This window comes from Tachypleus tridentatus, chromosome 10 (genome assembly GCF_004210375.1).
Source record: "Tachypleus tridentatus isolate NWPU-2018 chromosome 10, ASM421037v1, whole genome shotgun sequence".
Lineage (NCBI taxonomy): Eukaryota > Metazoa > Arthropoda > Merostomata > Xiphosura > Limulidae > Tachypleus > Tachypleus tridentatus.
In genome coordinates this window covers 130964704-130987882 of record NC_134834.1, presented here as the reverse complement: position 1 = coordinate 130987882, position 23179 = coordinate 130964704, and the positions used below count along the sequence as shown (strand labels likewise).

The following is a 23179-nucleotide window of genomic DNA, read 5'->3' as shown; positions in this document are numbered from 1 at the left end:
TCAGTTGAATAATCCTATATACTTCAGAAATATCACAGTAATAATTTATATATTCTAAGAATATTTATCTTGACATAAAAATTGATGTGTCCTATATACATTTTATGTTCAAAAATTGAGCCAGAAAAAAAAAAATTGAAAAATTACCTGAGCTTTAGAAAAACACCAAATATTTCTGACTGAAGCAGAAACTCGATGGCTTTTCGTGTTCTGGACAAAAAACAAACTTGTTTTAACTGAGAACAGAGAAATAATGTAGTGGAGCACTGACTACCAGTTATGTTGGTGAATGCAAATCAAACAATTTCTGAAACAAATGAAAAATACCTTTTTCCTTCTTTATGAATTATCTAGTGATGCTAGTTTGTAGTTTATTCTAAACATTAAGAAGTTAAAATACAAGAGGGAAGACAATAAACCTTAATTAATTGGGGCAAATCTTCTGTTAGTATGCACGATTCATGTTTACATTATTATTTACATAATTATTCACCATAAAAAATTTCTTAGAACTCCTGAAAATATACTAAGTTTTTTTTGAAATATGAATTCTGTATTCTCATAAGAAGACAAAACAGCTATAGAATATAAAAAAACAACAACATTTTATTCAAAAATGGAAATAAGAAAACAGCAGAACAGGAATGTTTTTTACAAAAAACTTAGTGTCAAATTCCTAATTTAAAATGTGAAAAAGTCTGATTGGTAACTTGTTACACAGGGAATCACATTAATGTGATACGAAACACAATACCATTGCCATCACAATGAATACAGCATGAACATACTCAATTGTACAGTTAAAATAGACACACACTAAATGTATATGTAAGAGCTAACAATATTAATTTCATAATAAGCACATCATATAATCAAACACTAAATCAACTTTCTAAACAACACATTTACTGGCCTTTTGTTTAAAAACCAGCAATAAAAAACTTGTACAGAAAAAGGAAATACAAAAGAAACCTTGCTGGGCTTACAAAATGTTAGTCACAATATATTGAAAACTTTGGCAGTGTTATACATAAATTCTTGTGTAATGTAGAACTTCCCGAGACATGTGACAAAACCAAAGGTTTTTGAATACTTCAGGTTGGTCAAATTAAAAAAAAAAGAAAAAAGAATTTAAGTAAAATGTTATTAAGATCAAAGAGCTAAAACAACAAACGATTCTTTTGAGATTTAAAGCCAAAATAAAAGCATTTGAAGTGTCGACATATTTTCATGTAATAAGTTTCTCTCTAAATTTGGGAATAAGTGGCAGAATTCCTGAGAAAAAAGAGAAAAGTTATGTGATCCATAATTCACAACTGAAACTTTTACTCTTTTTTCTTAAGAGACAATTACATTTTATTTTTATAATAGGACTAGGATATTCACAAAATTTCTACAATATATTAAAGTGTAAGCTATATGTATATTTTTTAAATCATAATAACTTCTATAGCCTATAATTCCCAGACTGATTGAGAGTACTGATAACAATTTGATTACAGATTTGTCATTTTAAAAATCATACTGAACACAACAATTCTGTATATTCTTTCAAACTACATGATGAAGCATCAGTCAGCAGGTGAATTTCATACAGTAGAGATTTTTTAACTCAATAAATGATACACCTTACACATTTTGTGTTACAATATCTACAATAACTAAATGACACCTAAATAAACATTACTCATAAACTTTCCTACAATCAAAAATCTTTTTTCTGCAACAACTAAAAGTGCCATCTTCTGGCCCTGTATCAACGTAATATTTGTTTGTATCATGCGAACATTTAATTACATTACAAATAACTAAAATATAATTAACAAGATAAATTTCTAGCACCTATGGAAGATTTACCTGGAAATTTCAAAGTTGCTTCTGCATTGAAAAGAATCACACCAGCAGAAAAAGTAGTAATCTCTACCCAATATGCAGATAACAGCAAATAATGCAGGTTTAAACAAAAAAACAACAACAAGCATGTGCTCAGAAAACTTCACAAAACTGTACTGTTTTATACTGAAGACTAATAATTCAGCTCTTTCTTTTGTTTTATATGTAATTTAAACATATTGAGTTTCTTTCTGAAGCCTGAAAACAAATTACAAATATTATTAGTTATATAGAATATTATAGCACAGTAAAGATATAAAAAAAATCCAAAGTATTTAAATGAGAAATTAAATATCAGTCACAACACTGAACAATTTTTCACTACACAAGATGCACCAATAAGGTTCAGGACTACAGTAAAATCAGGAAAAAAACCCAACTAGATTCAACAAAGATATATAAAATGTATTTTAACCTTTCACTAAAAGGAAAATCAACTAAGAATTTAATTGCTGTTCTTTAATCCCACGAATTAATAAAACTAGCAGTAAATACTAACATGATATAATTACTGAAAGAGTACTTGAATGAAAACCCAATCACATGGTGATTATTGACATATTGTGATTACTGTGATTTCAAATGCTATACAAAATGGTAACAATAACAAAAAAAATGGAAGAAACCAATGTTTCACTGAGAAGTTCATTTATGTATCAACTTATAATCTTGCACACTGTCAAAACATATCTTAATAGACTCTGCATAGAATATAAAATATTCTTAAGGAAGCTCTCAACAATGGTACACAATAAATTATTTGGTTTTTCAACTCTTTTTAATTCTAAATCTTCAGGATGAGCAACAATGTATATAATCAAGGACAATTCAATATTTAAACAGGAAAATTACCTATAATACACCTTATATTTGATATATTTACATTTCATTCTGCATGTGCTGGAATATACAAGTTATTTAATCCACACTTTATTGTTCACTTGTGGTTAGTCCAAACTAAACAATAATTTTGAAATATGATGTTGATAAAATCTTATACCTGAGAAAATATTTGACTTCCTACAGACTTTTAAAGTATTGATTAAAAAATATTATTGTACAAAAAAAATACAGAAACGAAACACCAAAAATTTAACCTGAAGGTGTCTTGATCACTGTCCACTGAGCAAAGGGATGTCTTTTCATGATAATTAAAATATATATCAAACATGTTGAAGCTACCAAGACACATTAGATAAAAAAAAAAGTTTCGGTTTGTAGTTATATGAGACATTAAAGTAAAAAATGTTACTCAATATTTATATTTGTTACTGATTAATGACTAGCTACCTGTTTCTTGTCACTAATCAAAGTAGCCTACAATATCTGCTCTTTAAATTCAGGTTTCATTTCACATTATTTACTAAATGGCTATTGCCATAAATGTTTAAGGCTTGCATACAGATGACAAGTCTACATGAATTTCAAAATCTATTCTCTCCATCATATCATTTACCTAAAGGCTCTGGATATAAAACAAAGTTTCTAGAAGTGTTCAGCTGGATCTTTCCTAATTATTCTAGTTTTCATTACTCATCAAAGCCAAATATTGATTCATACTTGATTTCTCTATTTTCCAGATGTGTATATCAAGCAACTTGACTCAGTGTGGTTGTGGTGCTAGCTGAAGGAGCAGTTAAGCGTGTCAAGTCTGAGTGGATTGTTGTTAGGCTATCATCAGGAGGGCAGACTTTAGTCTGAAGACTCTGGATGTAGCTCTGTAAAATAATAATGCACACACACCCTCAGTCACCAAGAGAATATAAAAAGTACATGCAGGTAAGTGGTTGTTTACTAGGGTTATTAAGAATCTTAGTTATCATTTATAGATACAAACTTTATATTTAAAAATATAACATTTAAAAGGTCAGAGAAAAGTGTTTGATGACTGATTAGGGAAAAATTAATGAATAGCAAATCAGAAAAACAGATACAATTTTCTGGCAATGAATTATAGGTTGGTTGGTTGATTTAGTGTTTTATGGCATAAAGCAGCTAAGCTATCTGTGCCAAACCATCCAGTAAAAAAGTTAAAAGTAAATTTAGTAAAATTCATAAAAGGAAATTAAGGTAAAACAAAACAAAGTATAAAAACACATAAATAGCTTAAAACCAATATTCACATCTAGTCTACAACGTTAAGAGAAAAACTACAGTAATTCAAGTTGTAAAAGACTTTCTGTAGTGTAACTGTAATTATCATAACTCACCAGGAAGACTAACAGGTAAGTACAAAAATCACCATCAGTTACCTGAAGTTGGCCTTTCCAGTCTGGGTTCTGAGTTATTTGACATTATAACCATTTTCAAAAAGGAAAGTATTTAAAAGGTTTTAAAAGATGTGTAGCAAAATTATAATAATAACTAGCTAGGATGACTAACAAGTAGTTCAAACAGCAGCGCTAGTCACCTGAAGATGGCCTTTCCAGTCCTGGTTTCGAGTTATCGGCCAGTTTCTAATTTCAAATCAACCTAGGTAAACTGTGATTTTTAAAAGGTGAGCCACAATGAAAAGGTGAAGTGTATAAATTAAAAAACTTAAATGCCATTAAAAAGATTAATGGTCTTTAAAAATCTAAAAACATTACCAAGGTGGACAGTGTCATCATCACCAATAACAGTCTAATGTTATGGACAAACCTTAGGACAGAACATGTTTAAAATGATGCCATCGTTGAGAGTCATAACAATGACAAGTAAAATGTGGCTTATCGTGATCTGAGAGTTATACAAACTACACACTGGTGCATCAGTTCCAGATAAAAGAAAAGGACGAGTTAAAAAATTGTGACCAATGCTTAGTCTAGTTAGAACAACTTCCTCTTTCTGATCCTTACGGAAGCAAGACGACCAACGTCCAAAAAAAGGTTTTATTTGGAAAAGCTCATTTTCGCGTTGCTAATTCCAAGTTGACTGCCAGCAGGCACGAAGCCAAGCCTTGAATACAGGACCATAGTCCATGTATGGAACAGGCACAGCAATGATAGTGCCAGAGCAGATATACTTAGCTGCAGTGTCTGCAAGCTCATTTTCATGAATACCATTGTGGCCTGGTATCCAGAAAAAATGGATAGAAGTAGATGTTAAAGAGAAATGGGCCAGTCAGTTTTGAATATTGACGATAACAGGGTGTGAACTAACGTGAAGCAATTCTAGGGCCAATAGAGAACTGAGTCAATGTAAATAGTGCAGTATGAGTACTGCTTAGCTTTTATGTGATCCAGGGCAAGAGAAATGGTGTACACTTCATCAGTGAACGCAGAAGCTGTAGAGGGGATTCTGCGTGCAACCACCGTACCACAACAAAACATGGCATAGCCCACACAGTCACCTGATTTCGAATCATCTGTATAAATAGAAATGGAAGGATGGTTCGAAAGATGTTCAAGGTGGAATGCTTTGGTAAGGAACGAAGTTTTGAAGCATATAGTAAAGACAATTGCAAACGGCAGAGGTGCAAAGAAGGTTCATGAGGCTATGTATGAGCTTCGAACTGAGGAAGTGCAGAAAGCCCCCGTGCAGAGCCACAGACCAGTGATCCATAGTTGAGTTTTGATCGAATAAGAGCATGATATATATTTAGCATAGAACGTCGATCCACTCTCCAAGTGGTGGAAGAGAGGACACGGAGGATGTTCAGTGATCTCGTACATTTGACCTGCAGCTGCTTGATGTGTGGTATAAAGGTCAGCTTATGGTCAAAGATAAGCCCCAAGAACTTTGTCACAGGGATCACAGGCAGCACAACTTCACCGATACAAAGTTCAGGACCAGGGTGAATACCCTGTTGGCAGCAAAAGTGCATGCAAGCGGTTTTGGGGGGAGAGAGAGAGAAGTTAAAGCCATTTGCTGTGGTCCACTTCAGTAAACAACTGAGGGCAGCCTGTAGCTGCCGCTCAATATACCTCATGTTCAATGACTGAAATGAGATATGGTAGTCGTCAACATAGAGCCCATTTGCAACAGTGGGAGGGAATTGTTCAGTGATGGCATTAATTTTTATACTGAAAAGTGTGACACTCAGAACACAGCCCAGAGGAACTCCAATTCCTGTAGAAAAGAACGTGAATGTGTCAAACTCACAGGAACTTGGAATCTCCTGTCCATTAAAAATGGGCAAATGGCCATGTAACCCATATACATGGAAATTTTGCAAAATGCCATACCTCCATGTTGTATCATAAGCCTTCTCAATGTTAAAGAATATTGATACAAGATGTCATTTGAGAAAGGCTTCTCTGATTGATGTTTCAAGTCAAATGAGGGAGACCATGCTGGAGTGCTCTCGTCAGAACCCACCCTGGGTGGGCAAGAGGAGGTCATTTGATTCAAGGAACCAAACAAGATGAGCATTAACCGATCCTCATTAAGGTCTCAGACAGACAGCTCGTCAAAGCAATTGTACGGTAGTTTGAAGGAATCTTGGGGTCATTCCCAGGCTTAGAGAAAGGTAAGACAGTAGCCTGGTGCCAGGCATCAGGAAAAACATTCTCCTGCCAGATCCAGTTAAAAACAATCAGAAGAATAGCAAGAGATAGATGGTGCAGCATGCCATAGTGTATATCATCAGGTCAAACCGATGAAGGGCTAGTTTGAGTTCCACCAGTGTAAAGGGACGATTATAGTCATACAAACAATCAACTAAGAAGGAAAGAGGTGATTGCTCTGCTTGAGTCTTGATGGCTAAGAATGTGGAAGAAGAAGCAGAAGTGCTCTGTGTATCAACTACTTCCTGGCCATCAGAGAGCAAGATCAAGAGAGGGACAGAACTATATTGCCCACTGACCTTCGACTCTTGTCCCATATGACTTTGGAACTGGTGACAGAAGATATGCCAGTTGTGAACTTAATCCAAAATTCCTCCTAGCTTTCACAGCTTACCCACCAAGCATGTGCATGGGCCCGCTAGAAAGCAATGTGGTTCAAGAGTGTGGGATATGAACAGAAAGTATCTTAGGCCCATTTTTGAGTCTTCAGTGCCATGTGGCAGGCAGGATTCCACCATGGATGAGGATATAGTGGAAAACGTGTCGAGGTTTTAGGAATACATTGAGCAGTTGCTTAATACAGTCAGTTACTGCTGCCACACTGTCTTCTATTGATGGCTTACAGAAGATGGCAGGATCAAGTTCTGCGAAAGCAGTGAAAGAGGGCCAGTTTGCCTGATCCAGCTTCCACCGGGGCACACGGGCATCAACCATGGCCAGTCTCTCTCAAGATTATAGGAAAATGATCACTGCCTCGTGGATTATTGTCAACCCTCCATGAAAAATAGGAGAATAATGAAAGGGAGTAAATTGAAAGATCAACAGCAGTAAAGGACTGACTAGGTGCATTGAAACAAGTAGAAGAGCCAGTATTGAAAAGAGAAAGGTTGTGATCAGAGTGCATACACTCTACAGAGCGACCCCTCCTATCAATATCAGCACTTCCTCAGAGGGGATGATGTCCACTAAATTCCCCAGGATTAAAAAGGGAGATGACAACTGTTCAACAAGAAAAATCAAGGTCTCTCCAGGTGACAGGCAGAGAGAACAAACAGTGATGGTATGACCCAAGGAAACATGGATGGCTACTGCCTCCAACAGTGTGTTGAGTGGCAAAGACAGGGTGGGTACATGCTGAAAAACCAACAGTGCCACCCCTCCATACACTCATCCATTACACAGCCTGTCATTTCTGTACGTGGAAAACTGCAAAAGGTTACTGTATCGGCAAGTTTCAGAAATGTTTCCTGTAAGGAAAGACATACAGGATGGTAGGAAGCAATCAGTGTTTTGATGTCATCCAGATTAGAACGTAAACCTTGACAATTCTGTTGTATCAAGATGGCCATTTTTATTTACGTGTAGGCAAATTGGGTGGAGAACCCTTCTGTTTACAACCACATATTTTTTTCCTCAGTCCTTATTCAAGGGAGGTTTATAGACCTCCATGGATCCTGCCCTGGATCGATTGGGCAGGTCTTTGCTGTTGAAAAGGGATTCCAGTGACTGAGGATGTGAACGAATGATTGTTTTGCATCTTGGGGTGGGAGAAGATGTGTCTGAGAAAATGCCTGTACCAGGAATCAAAGAATGTGGATATTGGGGTTTGTTGGAATGCAAGTACAGAACAGAGATAGGTGTTGAAGTTGATTCATCAATGCTTTTAACCATGGAGGTCAAAAGACTTTTCATTTCTTTGGAGAATGATTCTTTTGGAGGCACAGAGAGATCTTTCTGCACTCTCACTGTAGTTGTGGAACGAAGTGCAGCAGAATACATCCGAGATGAGGTGGTGGACAGCAATTTTCGAGCCTGAGGATAAGTAATGTTATGAATCGTTTTCAAACATTGCACCTCTTTTATTTCCAACCATATAGGGCAAGAATGAAAGTAGGACAGGTGAGAGCCATTGCAATTGATGCAATTTAGGGTCTCTTTCACACTCTTAAACATCATGGTCCTTGCCACTGCAACGAGCACACGTCAAAGAACCACGACATGATGTCTTCGGGTGACCAAACTGCTGACACTGGAAACATCGGAGAGAGTTTGGAATGTATGGCCATAATCTGCAATTAAGATAACCTGCCTTGATGGTGGCAGGCAGACCTGATGACATAAATGTGAGAATGAGGACATTGTTTGGTACCATAATTCCATCTTTGTGAGTGGATATACGCCTCACTGTAGAAACTCCTTGGGTGGAGAAAGTCTGACTCTGAGATGTTCTTCAAATCCCTCTCAACAATAACTCCTCGTGATGAATTCAAAGTAGCACGGGAAATCACCTCAATACATATATACCCAATTCCCTTTGCAAGAGGAGTTCACTGTGTTGAGATGTGGATGTTTCCACCAATATCTCACCAGATCAAAGTTTCTTTACTGACTTTGGAGAGCCAGCAAGTCCCTTCTGAATGAAAAAGGGAGACATTTGCCCTAGAGGTTTGTCTGAAAGTGAATGCAATATAAGAAAATGAGGTACAACAGGTGGTACAGATGGTGAGGATTGCTGCTCAGAATTTTCAAGACATGGTCATTTACCTATAGACTGTTTTTTCACTATTTTATTAAGATTTTTAATTGGAGTATCCATTATAAAGAGAGTGAAATTTTGGTGCCCACTGACCCTGCCCTCCATGGCACCATATGAGGGGATGCACTACATTGTCAAACAGGGACACTGCAGCAATGCCAGGGTTTTGTGAGCACTATACCCAAACACCAGCATCAGATACAATGTCCACAACACCTGTTGAGAACATCCAACACTGATACTTAGTTGACCCTAGCCCGAGTGGACCAGCCGTTTGACCCAAGGGGGGGCCACCCCAAGGCAGCCCGTCTACAGGAATTCAAGGCCAAAGTGGTGTGTTCAGGTTGGACCCCTCAACCACCAGAATCCTCTCCTCCCCTTCACAGGTTGCCATGCATGGCAAACATGTGGGTGGATCCAAGAGGAGGTAAACTGAAAGAACAGAGCTTTCCCTGGGAGGTCCCCCTCACCACGTACAAGAATCCACACCGATGGGATGAATTATAAGATAATGTGCAAAAGTGACAGAAATTGTTCCTTAACCTTATAAAATTAAACTTCTCCACACATTCTTTCACACAGAAAGAAAGCATTGTTTAGTTTATTCTATTTTAAAAGTATCTTTAATTAAATAAGGGTAGACACAATACACTAACAGTAGAATAAATAGAAATTTAAACATATTTGAAAGATACAATCAGAATAATGTATTACATCAAGCAGAATTGAAAGGTGATTCAATACCAGAAGTAGTGGCATACAGAGTTAGATACTGTAATTTAGAGACCATGAGGATGCAGGTGCAATAAGTAACTGGTCAGTAAACACATATTCTTAGCTTTTTCATATATACAACAAATTTATACTAAACACATCAACATGTACAAAAAAAATTAAAACAAGTATGTCTTCTAGACAACAAATCACTTTTATAATAAAAAGTTGAATCATTAATTTATAGAAAAACATAAAAATCTGTTTGAGTGATTACACACTTTACTATCACATGAGTCAGTTTACCTGAGGATCAAATTGTCATTTCTTATGGTAGTAAAATAATTCATTTTACAAACAATGCAAAGATTTCACAATAGCTTTCATTAGTCAAATAACTCAACTTACCACCTTACAAAGAATGAAAAGATGTGACAACAGATTTATTATATTAATTCAGTTCTCTACTGCACCAACTATAAGATGACAGTTCCTTCACTTACGCAGAAATGAAATATCTTAACTTATCTATGACCATCTAAAAATTTCAAGGACCATTCCACTGAATTACAAGAAACTGCAAACGAACTTATATTTTCAAATGTAAATATTATACAAGTATTGGTAAATAATGTTTTATATGGTGAAAAGGTAGTAGTATTTTTATATCTTATGTGGTAGTGTTAAAAGGTAACTGAATTCTTTGACAATAAAGTCAACGTTCCAGAGTTTTTTGTTTGACAGTTGCTGTTTTGAAAAGTCTGCAAATGATTTGAAATTATTTCTTTTCAGGCAGAAGATAAAAGTATATGGTGCCTAATCTATCCTACTCTCTCAGAAATAGGTGATTGCAGGGATGTCATGAGAAACTCTTTGTACTGCCTGAGAACAGTATCACAACCCCTTTATTTCACTCTGCCTGCATTTAACAATGTTACTTCCAGAATCAACCAGCCTATGTTCCTTACCAAACTAAAAGTCAAGGGGGATTTCTGAATACTTCTCAGAGCTACAAGTTTAAGGAACTACCTGAATTCAAGATTAAACCTAGCAATTCTTTATCACTAATTTTTGAAATCCCCTTTAAATCATTAAAAATATTCTTTGTAACAAAACCAGTATCAATTTTTGAAGGTACCAGTTGTGTTTTCTAGTTGTTCTGAAGTGAAAACTCTTTCTAATAATAATCTTATCATAAAACTAAAGAGATCTGCAGCTATAAAAAATAACATCAGTTTATTACATGTAGTTATTCCAGAAAAGTTTCAGTTTTTCTAGCAACTGAGAAAAAAAAATTGCTTTGAAGATGAAAAATGAGAATTATCAGTTTCACGAACACTGTAATTTGAGTTGTTTTTTTTCCTTTTTTGCATATCCACACATTTTAAGATGAGGTAGCAGGGACAAGCACTGATCTACAATATTAATGTTCTCCAGCTATAGGTGTGTACAAAACTTTGGTGGAAGGTTCAAGCATCCAATTGCATTTTTGAAGACATCAGTCATTGCTGGAAGCTTCATTGAAAAAATATATCAGAAATTTAGTAGTTTTTCTTCAAACTTCCTGCTATGTACTTTCCACCTATTTTAAAAAGTATTGTGAATTGTGTGTAATCCACATGATCCAACATGCAACAAATGTTATTTTACATTGACTTTATTAGTTTCAGTCGATAACATTTCATGTTATTTTCAATTAATACTGGAGTTGTACATTAATATTCACAATAAATTCTTAGAACTGAGAGTTGTGATTATAGGGAACATCTTATGAAACAGAATAGTGGCAGTACCATGTTTTAAGAACTTTCATTTGATATATTTTGTGTGAATGTTCTTTTTTCATTCCCAAAGCATGAATGTTATACTGTTTTATCTTGATGGATTTGTTCAAGCTCTTATCAAAGAGAAAAAAAAAAAATTCTTCTCAGACTTCTGGACTTCCTGCTTCAGTTTGGAAGCAAAACGTATAGCTAATCCATGTATATCTAAGCATGATATTTTGTCTTTCCCACGTAAAAATGAGTAATTTCACTTTCAGGGAATACTTTTGAAAATATTTTATTACAGGGATGACATTTTGATCACTTGTGCAATCATTCTCAAGTGCTATAGCATTTCCCAAAGTAAAGTTTCTCACTAATTTCATCAATATCATCTAGTAGTTTGTGACAATTTCCCACTAAAAGCCTTTCCACTTTACATCTACTAATAGAAACCCATATGAATTCAATCCCATTGTTATTATCTTTAATATCCTCAACTTCAACAGGATATAACTCGCATTTTACACATAAAGTCACTCCTGCCCCTCTTTAATATTTTGTTTAACCATATTTCAGTTATTCACATTACATCAAAATCCTTTGTTCCTATTAATGCTCAAAAGTCATCTATTTTATTTCTTGTACTTCTAGCATTAATACAAACAATTAAACTTATTCTCATAATTACTTCTATAGTTATTTCCTATGCAATAATTTTCTGTTCCTTATTCTTTTTGCATTTGGTTTTTGTCAGCCTTCAACACTGTCTAGTCATAATTTAAAGCTTCCCTTACAGCAGAATTAATAGCATAAGCAAACAAGCAAGTTCCTACCCTATTTAAATGCAATTCATACATTCCAAAAAGACCCTTTCTTCTACTAAACTGGTCCCACAAATCAAACCAGCCTATCTGCTCATCCTTATATACTAACCTAAACCTAGAATTTAGCTCTAATGACCTACTTTAACTTTATCCCCACAGTTAATTCTGAGAAGTATCCCTGACAAAATTATGTTATGGCCTTTCTCTTTAAATGCCTTTATGAACCCTTTGTACTAATTAATTAGCTTCTCTGATCAACCTTTCCCCTACATACACCATTAAAACTGTATCTCCTGCCCTGTCAGTTATATTCTCCACTTGTGCCTCTTGCTAACATAAATCAGATTCTCTTCTGTCTGTTTACCCCACAGATTATTATATTTACATATCTTGTCAAGGAATAACCTATAACCTCCTTATCATCTACATCCTTCTTCATCTCTTGTGTTTTCCTTCCCTCCAGTAGTTCCTCATCTGAAGAAGCCAAGGGGTTAAATTTGGTGCATAACAGAATAAGCTGACTACAACTAAATTCACTACTTTTTATTCCAACAGCACTCCTTCCAACTTCCTGAATACCTTTGTTAACATATGTATCCCTTGCATGTAAATACTTCAGCTCTTGAAATCCTGTTGCCATTCCCCACAGTATACACTTCTCTTGTAGCTTGAAAATAAATACTTAACACCAAAAACCAGTAGTCTATTGTTAACAGATAGCTCTCAAGTAGCTTTGTGCAAAAGTAAAAACAAACAAATAGTTAAATTTACATCACTAAACTGCAAGTTAAAACTTTTATCGTCTTTTATTTACCAAAATTACTATATATATCTAGTTATTAGTATGTTATTTAACCAAATTTACTACAAATTATACTGTAAATATTAAATAACTTCCAGAAATCTGTGATTGACCCATACTCCCCACACCTAAAGAGAGGAATCCATGAAAAGATGCAGATTCAGACATGGGAAAGGAAGAAGCAAACCTGCTGATATACGGGCTTCACACAGCCACCAATATAGACTGTCCCACAGGGAAGGAGGAAGGAAAATGGGGGTAGAAAGAGGATCCTGCCTCACTCATAAAATGTCCCTCAAAAGGACTGCAATGGGCATAAATGAGGGGAACCAGTGATGTCATGAAAGACTAAATCCCCAGAAACAATAGAAGCTCATGAACAATAAGTGACTGAAACAAGAGGGGTTGGTCGATGAAAATTTCATTAAACAAAGTCACAAACCAGAAAGCACAGTTTGGAAGATATCTGGATAAAAAAAAAAAAAGACCTACAATTGGACAAGATAGTGAGTTGATCAAAGGAAGGGCATCTGCATAATAACCAACCTGGCCCCTCTGAACCCCTACAGAAAATAGCTGCCAAGTAAAAGTAGTTGGTTCCAGTTTGGAAGGAGCCACAAGATGTCAGCCAGCCATATAATAATAATAAAACAAAGCAGTATCTGAGCATGGAAATGATATGCAAAAGCCTAGAAAATAAAATATACAAGGTATCAAAGCAAGTCCAAAAGGAAGGTCTGAAATGAATTACCCAACCAAAGTGGGACAAATTGATGAGCAAGAGATACTCACACAAGGTAAGCATTGGAGACTTCCATGGATAATATCCACAACGAAGAAGAAAATACCTATCACAGGGTAAGAAGAAACCAAAGGTGAACATGGATTTTGATATGAAGAGGTTGAAATGAGAACGATGGATTATCAACAGCCAAACCCCCAGTTGTTATGGGGACAATGAAAAGGTGGGTAAAAAATCTCCAGGAAGAATGGGAACAGGTTCTATTGCTCCATGAGAAATTACCAAATGCTTCAGATAAATGTTAGTCAGACATGAGTGCTGAAGGAGGAAGGAAAGAATAAACCAGAGGTGATGACTTTTTTTTGCAAGGGGGGGGGATAGAGGCAATTGATAATTCCAATGGAGACAAACAGCTATGATATTTATAAGGGTGAAAAGTAGGTGGGCTAATGACACCCAAGGTTCGATAAATTCTGGGACTTTACAAAGACAAAATATAGAAAGGGGACACTACTGAAGATTCTAAGATAAATTGAGGGTAATGGATTCGATTCAATATAGCATCACAATTGCTAATATCCCAACAACAAAGAAACCACATAAGGAAAACTAAGAGAAAGACATAATTAAGAAGCCATTTCTTCAAACAAGTAATGAGAAACCTAAGGACTACTGATATAAAAGTGATAAACAGCCCAAAGGGAAGAAAGGGCAAAAGAAGCTGAAGTCCCAAGGATGGGTGGGGGTGCAGCATTAACCTAAATATTAGGGTAAAAGGAAAACTAAATGTAATAAGAAAAATTGGGTAGATAACATATCACAAACTTGAGACATAACTCTGTAAAGATTGAATTAGGCTTAGAGGACACCACAAGACAGGAATGCTAAGGATAAGCAAACACTGGAGACAGAAAACAAACAAATTCTTTGTCAACCAGCAAAGGCTCAGATGTGTTAGTGGAAGCCATGGAGAAGGCTTTGATATCCCAATACATAAAACAAATAAATTTGTCATTGGGTCACCTGAACCTAAGGCCAGTAACACCTGAAGTGGTAGCACGAACTTCAGAATTCATACAATGGAAAGTTAAGATCAAACACAAATGAAGAAAAAGCAACTTGAAGGAACTGATGACAACAAATATAATAATTATGTTGAAAATTAACCATGTCAAAAGGAAATAAAGTCAAACAGAGCAAAAAGAACAAAATGTAAAATACACAAAAATTAGACCTAGGCAGCAAGACAAAGATTTAATTAAAAAGAATATATTATTAGATCCATATTTTCATCCTGCAACTACAACTGAATGAAGACTAAGCCAAAGTAAAATTTCTTCACGTGTTATTTACATGTCTATAGAGGAAAACTGGCTAATTTAATTGAAAATGTACGACACTAATAGACCTCTACATTAGATTTATATCTATTACATTGTTACAAATATAATTTCACTTGCTTCTCATACCATATGCATAAAGGATTAGGACTAAATCTAAAATTAGTCAAGCAGGCCTATATATATATATCTGCACAGGCTTAATTAAGTGCTTAAAGTTGTAGTTTGGCATTTATTGGTGCGAAGCAACTAGGCTATCCATGCCAAACAGCCGGTAAAAATAAAAATAAAAGAAAAATTATTAAAACATGTAAAAAGAAATCATGTTAAAACAAAACAAAGGTCAATTTTGAAATTAAAAGCTTAAGTAGAATTAAAAAGGCCAAAGGACCTTAACAATTTAAAAACACAAATGAGGTAGACAGTGTCAATCACCAATGACAATGTCCAATAAAATTCTCCAGGATTAAAATGGGACACAGTAAATGATCAATGGGCATCAAGGTCTGACCAATCATAGGTCTCCCCAGGAGACAGAGAATAAACAGTGATGGTAAGATCCAAGGAGGGATGGACAGCTGTGGCCTCCAAGTGTGTATCAAGTGGCAAAGACAGGGTGGGCACAAGCATATTGACCAGCAGTGCCACCCCTCTATGCACTCATCCATCACACAATCTCTCATTTCTGTACAATGAAAACTGCTGAAAGGTAACTGCATTGGCAAGTTTAAGAAACATTTCCTATGAGGAGAGACACACAAAATAAGAATCAATCAAATTCTTAATGTCATCTATATCTGAACGAAAACTTATACAGTTCCACTGTATCAAAGTGGTAATTTTTATTTAGGTGGAGGAGAATTGGGTGGAAAGAGCCAAACTGTTTTTGACCACGCTTTTTTCTTTATTGGAAGAAGGTCTATCAATCTCCATGGATCTTCTCCTAAGTATAGTTTCATCAGTTGGGTACCCTTACTGCTAACATTTTCTGTTGTAATCTCAGATTACCCTAATTATTTCATCAGATTTGGCCAGCTTAGAAAATTTAGGTGAGTCAAAAATACATATATTAAACTAGCAATGTGAACCAATATCTATAATAAACACTTAAGAAAGTAATAAAATCAGATACATAACTCATTCTAGCCAATTTTGTTAATGAGAGTAATGGTATTGAAATACCAGTATATAATTTAATTACAAAACCCACAAATACTAGCTGTTGGCTTCAAGTATGTTGCCAACTTCATGTCATATTTCATGTCTAAACACTAAACACAAATGGTGGTACTTAATTAAAAGCATTACAAATTTATAAACATAGCAATGTGATGTTGATAGTTGTGAGTTAACTTCAGACAAGGTGCTATTTTTTGTTGAATGAACTTTTAAAAACTAAATAAAACACATCTGAACAAGAAAAAACAGAAAAAAGTAGTAGAACAATTACAGATGTAACTTAGTTATCATATAAGAAAACAATCAGATGATGAAACATTTCATTATTGTAAGATAATCCAGTTTACTACTCTGCAAATAATTGTAAGCTGACACATGAAAATATAATTCTTTATACCAATTGCTTAATCAAAGATGAGATTCCACAGCAGACATCATTACCACAGAATTCTTAATTTCAGTCTAACAAGTGATGACACAAATTTGACAGTCATTATTCAAATAAATAGAAGTATTCTATGGTATACACAAAATCGAAACAAAAAAAAAACTTACTCCAGAGAAAAAGAATCAGCACTTCTGATATTAACTATCAAAAGATACAGAAATGATATTAAAACTCCTTCCAGTAAGATGAGTCAGTGTTCTGCATAAGTCTTAATACATACATATGACAATGAACCTTGTAAAACTGTGATGATTTGGTTAGTTGCTTATTCAACAAAAAATACATCTAGGCATCAGTTTAAAACTGTAGCATATGAACTTGATTATACATGAATATATACTTTCATCTCATAATAAGAAAACTTCAGTATGCTTCATAGAGTTGAAATTTGTCATGTTACTTGTGTGACTCAATCTTTTAAAACTTAAAGACAAAAAAAAAAAGCATCCCTATACCTGAGAAATTACGTCTCCATGTGCTGTTCTCACTTGATATAAATAGCGATACTTCCTTTGTCTTTGCTCTGCTCTAGATTCTTCTCGTCTGATTCTTTGAAGACTGACTTGTCTTGTTTTTCTGCTAGGTCTCACTGTGTAAATACAAAGGCTTTATCAGAGCAATTTTTGTGTAGTTAACTTGCAAGTCATTGAAACATTGCTTCAAGTAACACTAGATACATAAAAAAATATTACAAAACCACAACAGTTGAGACACAAATACATGACATGCCAAATAACAAAGTCTGGTACTTTGTGGACAGCACTGAACAAGTGCTAATACCAGATGTTGAGGAAATAAGATAATTCAGAAAATTGGAGCTAAAACATCACAAGGTTTTATCATATTAAAAATCAACTAACAGAATTTTTACTTTTTACCATCAATATATAGCTCGACTATTTTAATAAACCTTCTAATTCAACAAATAGGTGTCACCCATAAAATATGCACAGTTATTTACTGTCTCACAAAAGACAACCAAATCATTAACATTAGTACCAAAATACTGGAAAAGAATAATGAACCCACGGTATAACTAAACATATATAAATAACAGTTTTAAACACACTTTTTTTATTATGATCTGGTTTACAGCACTATTTCAGTGTTTTTCAAAAACTAAAAAAAACATGTTGTCCTACTTCATACATTTGCTTCTTATGCTAAGGAAGTATGCAGTATTCATCTCAATCAATTAATCAATGTGTCATAGATAATTCTTCATAGACCTTATATCAAGCAAATTATAAAAATGAAAATCTTTTAAAGAAAATGACAAATCAATGATTAAAAAAAGAGGGAAAGATTTAGAGTATTAAGATAAGTTTGTTTTAAATAGGACATTCAGCAACAGTGTAAACTGTGTTAAGAAATATTTGTCCCATTGTAAATGAACAGAACTTTGCTAAAGTTAACTGCTAAGTGTCCAATTACTACATTAAATGTACAATGAAACACCTAAATCACAAAATAAGGCCACAGTCATTTTCATCATCCTGTGATTTTCTTTTCTCACAAATAAACACTTACTTTCTTCATGGTGAATGCCTCGGCCAGTGATTTTCCATTGAGTTAGTCCACCTACTAGAACCATGAAGGGCCAGATCCCAAGGATTAACCAGGAAAACCAACAAGGTGGCTGAGAAGGGGCCACACGAACACGATCCCAGACCCAAAACAGCATGATGAATTTTTCTATAAAATAATCTGCACTTGCTGCTATTATTGCACCCCCATAGATGCTTGTGCCTAGTACTGTACAACCTGTGATGTACCAATTCTAATTTTAATTATTGGTTGTCTCATAATGAATTGTATTCAAGTACAAAAAGATAAAGCAGTAGTTTATGAAATGAAAAGTGTGATAAATAGCTAAACAAACCCATGAAAAGATGTGAAATTCTTGATATCTTTGAATGAACACTATCACTAAACCCTTAACTGGTATAAAAGAAACAAAAATAATAAATTTATGTAATCAAAATTTCACAAAGTTTTTAGGACTTATCGACCAAATTAGCTTTTTTTAATGAATTTTACAAGTTAAAACTAAAAACAGGTTTTAAAATACCAAGGACCTTTTATTCACAACAGTTTTCTTTTAGCTCAGTTCTGTCATTTTTGTCTTTTTACTTAGATACTTTTATAAACTGAAAATAAGATAAACAATATCAACATTAAGAGGTTTACTAAAAGTTACATTAATGACACAAATACTAATTACAAGTTTATCCTTAATTACTGTCGTATACAAACGAGTGAGAATTTCAACCTGTGCAACATAACATTACACATTATTTTGATGACTAGCTTTTCTTCTGTAACAAATGTCAGTTAAAACTTTAGACAATTTAAGTTAACACTGTTTATAATCTGTGAATAATCTCAGAAGCATAATATCAAATACAACTTCCATGCATTTTATTTCATAGAGAAAAACAAATTTATTACACTTATGTCCATAAATAACAGATAATAAGAACAAAGGCTTTGAAAAATATAATTGAATCTTGATCACACAAAATCAATTTATTTAGTTTCTGAGCATCTCATCAGAGCACCCTGAAATACCAAAGTTCTAAATTTGCCTACACAGTTCCTCTATATTTGACTTAATAACTTTCATTACTATTACGATCAAGCAAAATAGCCAATACAGACAAGTATTAAACAGAAATGTATAGTTTCAGATATTTTTATAATAAAGAAATAATGTTTCTGCTCAGTCTCACTATACTACACATCTTGCATTTTATTTACAGTCAGTTATTTTTCAAACAATGATTATTCACTTTTTTTATGTTTTTCTCATCACTGCTTAAGGTTACCTTTAAACAGTAAAAATTAAATGTTTTCCCAGTTATTACATGTAGAAAGATCCCTAGTATATAGCTACCTTTCTGGAAGAAAAGTATGATTACAGCACCCAAGAGGCCACAGCCAAGAAGGATTCCCACTGTGATCCACACCGTAGTAGGTGAGTACCAAAGATAAGCTACCATGATGGCAGCAACTCCAACAAAGAGCCCCATGTGAAATCCTGTCATGAAAAGTCCTACATATTGCACCAGCATTGTGATCAGCCCAAAGAGTAAGCCTGCCCCAAGTGCTACACCTGAGTTCCCTGCAGCTGGAAGTAGGTTTTCCTCCAGACAGATCAGGTAAACCACAACAGATCCAAAGATGAAACCAGTAAGAAACATCACAGCTTTGAAACAACGATAACCTGGAATGATTTTTAAGAACACATTTTTAGGATATTTAAATGTTTTAATAGTACTTCAATTTTAATGCAAATAAAATATTATTGGTGTCCACATTCCTCCTCCTACATAACATCACATATTTTAAAGCATTTTTAAAGCAAAACAAAAATAAAATATTTTTATTTTAAAATAAACTGTCTATGATTACCACAATGCATTCTTAATAGTCCAATACTCAATTTTCTTCAGATGTTTATATAGACTAAAAGATGGAAAACTAACTGCATGTGCTCATGAATTATTTTACTAACTTTCTTTTGGCTTTGCAAGTTCTTCATCAGACTTCAACAACAAAAGAAGTCCATAAACAGTTTATAAGTTTAATTCACCTTAAAACTACATGTACTTAATTGAAAAACATACTTGGCAATAAGCTAAGAGAAATCCAATTAATGTTGTACTTTATAATAAGTATTGTCAAGTTTTCCTTTACAAAATTTAACAGTTATTTAAACAGATGGCTTTAAAGCTATAATTGCATCCCCTATAGATTTTTCATTAAACAATTTATTTCTAAGGACAAAAAAATGAGAAATGAATGTAGAATTACAGGATTGGCATGTTATGAAAAAAACTTCCAATAAACAGTACCATCTATGAGAAATTGATTTTCAATGAGATTACAATGACTTAAATATGTACAAAAGGCTTACAAGTTAAATTAACATATATTTCTGGAATTCAAGATTTTTTTGAAAAACAAGAAAAAACTTCATAAAAGTCTAACTAGCATTTCAGATATTATAAGAAATACACATGTACCATGTTCTACCAGTGTTAGTAGATCAGATGTACTTTTTATAATGAAACAAACTATCACAAATTTACAGAATCAAATTATGTGATATGAATATAAAACACATTTGTGTACTCTTAAAACCTTATGTTCAAACACTTTCATAAAGAAGCAAAAGTTGTGGGAAACTATGATTATTTCTGCTCAGTAGCCTTTTGATTTATCTCCATTTTTACCTTGTATGAAGGGTGTGTCTTATGTGGCACTGTGAAGAACTTGCTAACCCATTTATCACACTTATGCTGAGATATACAATAACCTGTGTTTTACAGTGAATCTAAGGATTTGGTGTTGATTATTTTGTACAAGCTTCTGATTCTTCTGCAGTATTTTATAAGAGCTGCATGTAAGCATTTGTTTGTAAAAAAAGAACAAAATGCAATTTGATAATTTTTTTCCATTAATAATACTGTTTACTATACAAATTCACCAATTACATCAAAAACAATCAATGATGGGTGATTTATTAAAAAATAATTTCACAGATATCACATACCATTAAGAACATTTCACAGCTGATATAATACTTCTAAAATAATAACTAACACACAATGTTAAGATAGATAACACAAAATTGAAAACATTTTAATTAAGGTCAATATATGGCCACTAAAAAGTTGACAGTTATACTTAAAGAATTATGAAGATATGTACTAAATAAGAAGAGTTAAAAATGAGTTATTTTTAAAGAAACAGTAGCAAATGAGAAAAGATTTAACCAGAATATTGTAGATATAGTTGTTACAAAATTCACTAATGTAGTAATCACTGTTCAAAGTACTACTTTAAAACCTGGTTAAGAAAAAAATTAAAAAGAAAGCTAATTTTGCTATATATCTCAAGTTTAACTAATAATTCATTTAAGGTGTTTAGAAAACAAATATTTTATCTGATTAATAAGATAAAGTGAAATTCAGGTAATACAAAAGATAACATAGTTAATGGAAAAACAGGAAACTATAAAATTGAATGTGAGTGTGAAAATACTTATATTGGACAGACTAAACATAATTTAAAATATCATTTGATGGAGCATAAAGAATATGCAAAAAATATAAACCTGAAAATTCAGCACAGCAGGACATGTACATGAAACATAACAGATGGTACAATGGGAATATACTGTAATATTAGCTCACCAAAAGGTATTATAACTAACAGTTAAGAATCTATGGAAATTAAATATAATTTATGCAAAAATGCAGGATAACCTTCTCTAAAATGTTGACATGGGAAATGTAAACTTATACGTAGATCACATGGTCCACTTAGCAAACAAAAAGTATAAATAAGACTGAATTATATCTTGCAACTCATTCCTGAAGATGACATTACAATATCAAAACAGGTAAAGTCAACTTTTTCGTGATCATATATTCACCTTAATTAAAATTTTTAAACTGTGTTCCTATTTCAAAGTTGTGTATTATTTATTATTTTAACATTATACACAAGTGCCAAGAAATAATATCCATAATACCACTAGTATTTTATTTCACTTATTCTAGTAATTTCCGAATGATTTTTAATGAGACTTTCCATTTGTGATCATGAAACACAATCAATGCAATGATTGTTATCTTAAATACATGGAAAACAATACTATTAGAAAAAATAATGAATGAAAAAGTGCCAATAAAAATACATTTCTGATTAAAATGTTGATAATGTTCAGTAAATAATTTTTATAACATAATAAAAATTTGTTATTTAATTAAAAAAGATTAGTAAATTGTGTGGATGTAAGTAGTAGAAAGACAAATGGAAACAGAACTGAAGAAATCAAAATAGTTTTAAAACCAATGAAAAAGGCAACTACAGAAATTATATCTTTTAAAACTATTTTAGCCTACTTTTTTGTTTTGTAACTATTCACATGGTTGAAAAAAGATTTTTATTTATAAAACCTATCAGAAGCTTGTGGTAGGGTACACAGTGATTTTGTAGAGTACAAGAAAATATATCCTTTTTGACAGAATGAGTCAGTCATACCCTTCATCTTTTGTTTGTTATATAATCAATCTTAGAAACTGCTGTTAAAGCCTTTCACAAACTATGGTATTATGACACAAACGAATACTGATATTATTAAAAATAAAAGATATATTATAAATGCATATTTTACTTCTTATTGCTGGAAAATATTTTAATGCAATGAGTAAAATGTTCAAATGTGGTGGATAGGTTGTTGTAAACTTCTTTATAAATGATTAAACATATTACCCACAACTAAGTCCTTGAACAGAAGGAATAACAGTCAAAGATAATACACGTAAAATTATCCTCTGGAATATCACATGAACATTCATTTTCCTATTGACAATACATTTCATCTCACAAGATTAGTCACAAAATATGAAATACTAGCATGTGCTCTTCTGTAAAA

At 33.4% G+C, this 23179-nt stretch overlaps 1 protein-coding gene and 1 long non-coding RNA gene across 10 annotated transcripts in view; one reads left to right on the top strand and one right to left on the bottom strand.

Annotated features, from left to right (window-relative positions):
- Window positions 1-588: 588 nt before the first annotated feature.
- The window catches only part of LOC143230317 (transmembrane protein 198-like), a 48152-nt gene continuing 25561 nt past the window's right edge, over window positions 589-23179 (bottom strand). For all 9 annotated transcript variants that reach the window (XM_076463639.1, XM_076463633.1, XM_076463641.1 and 6 more), the window contains 4 exons: window positions 19628-19957; window positions 18262-18495; window positions 17187-17320; window positions 589-3611 (listed from right to left, as the gene is read on the bottom strand). In XM_076463639.1, coding sequence (XP_076319754.1) covers window positions 3483-3611; window positions 17187-17320; window positions 18262-18495; window positions 19628-19957 — 827 coding nt within the window. In that variant the 3' untranslated portion in view covers window positions 589-3482. The remainder of the gene's footprint in view (window positions 3612-17186; window positions 17321-18261; window positions 18496-19627; window positions 19958-23179) is intronic.
- LOC143230318 (uncharacterized) lies at window positions 3535-10712 on the top strand. Its single transcript, XR_013016389.1, has 2 exons — window positions 3535-3672; window positions 10423-10712. It is a non-coding gene; the product is annotated as an uncharacterized LOC143230318 (long non-coding RNA).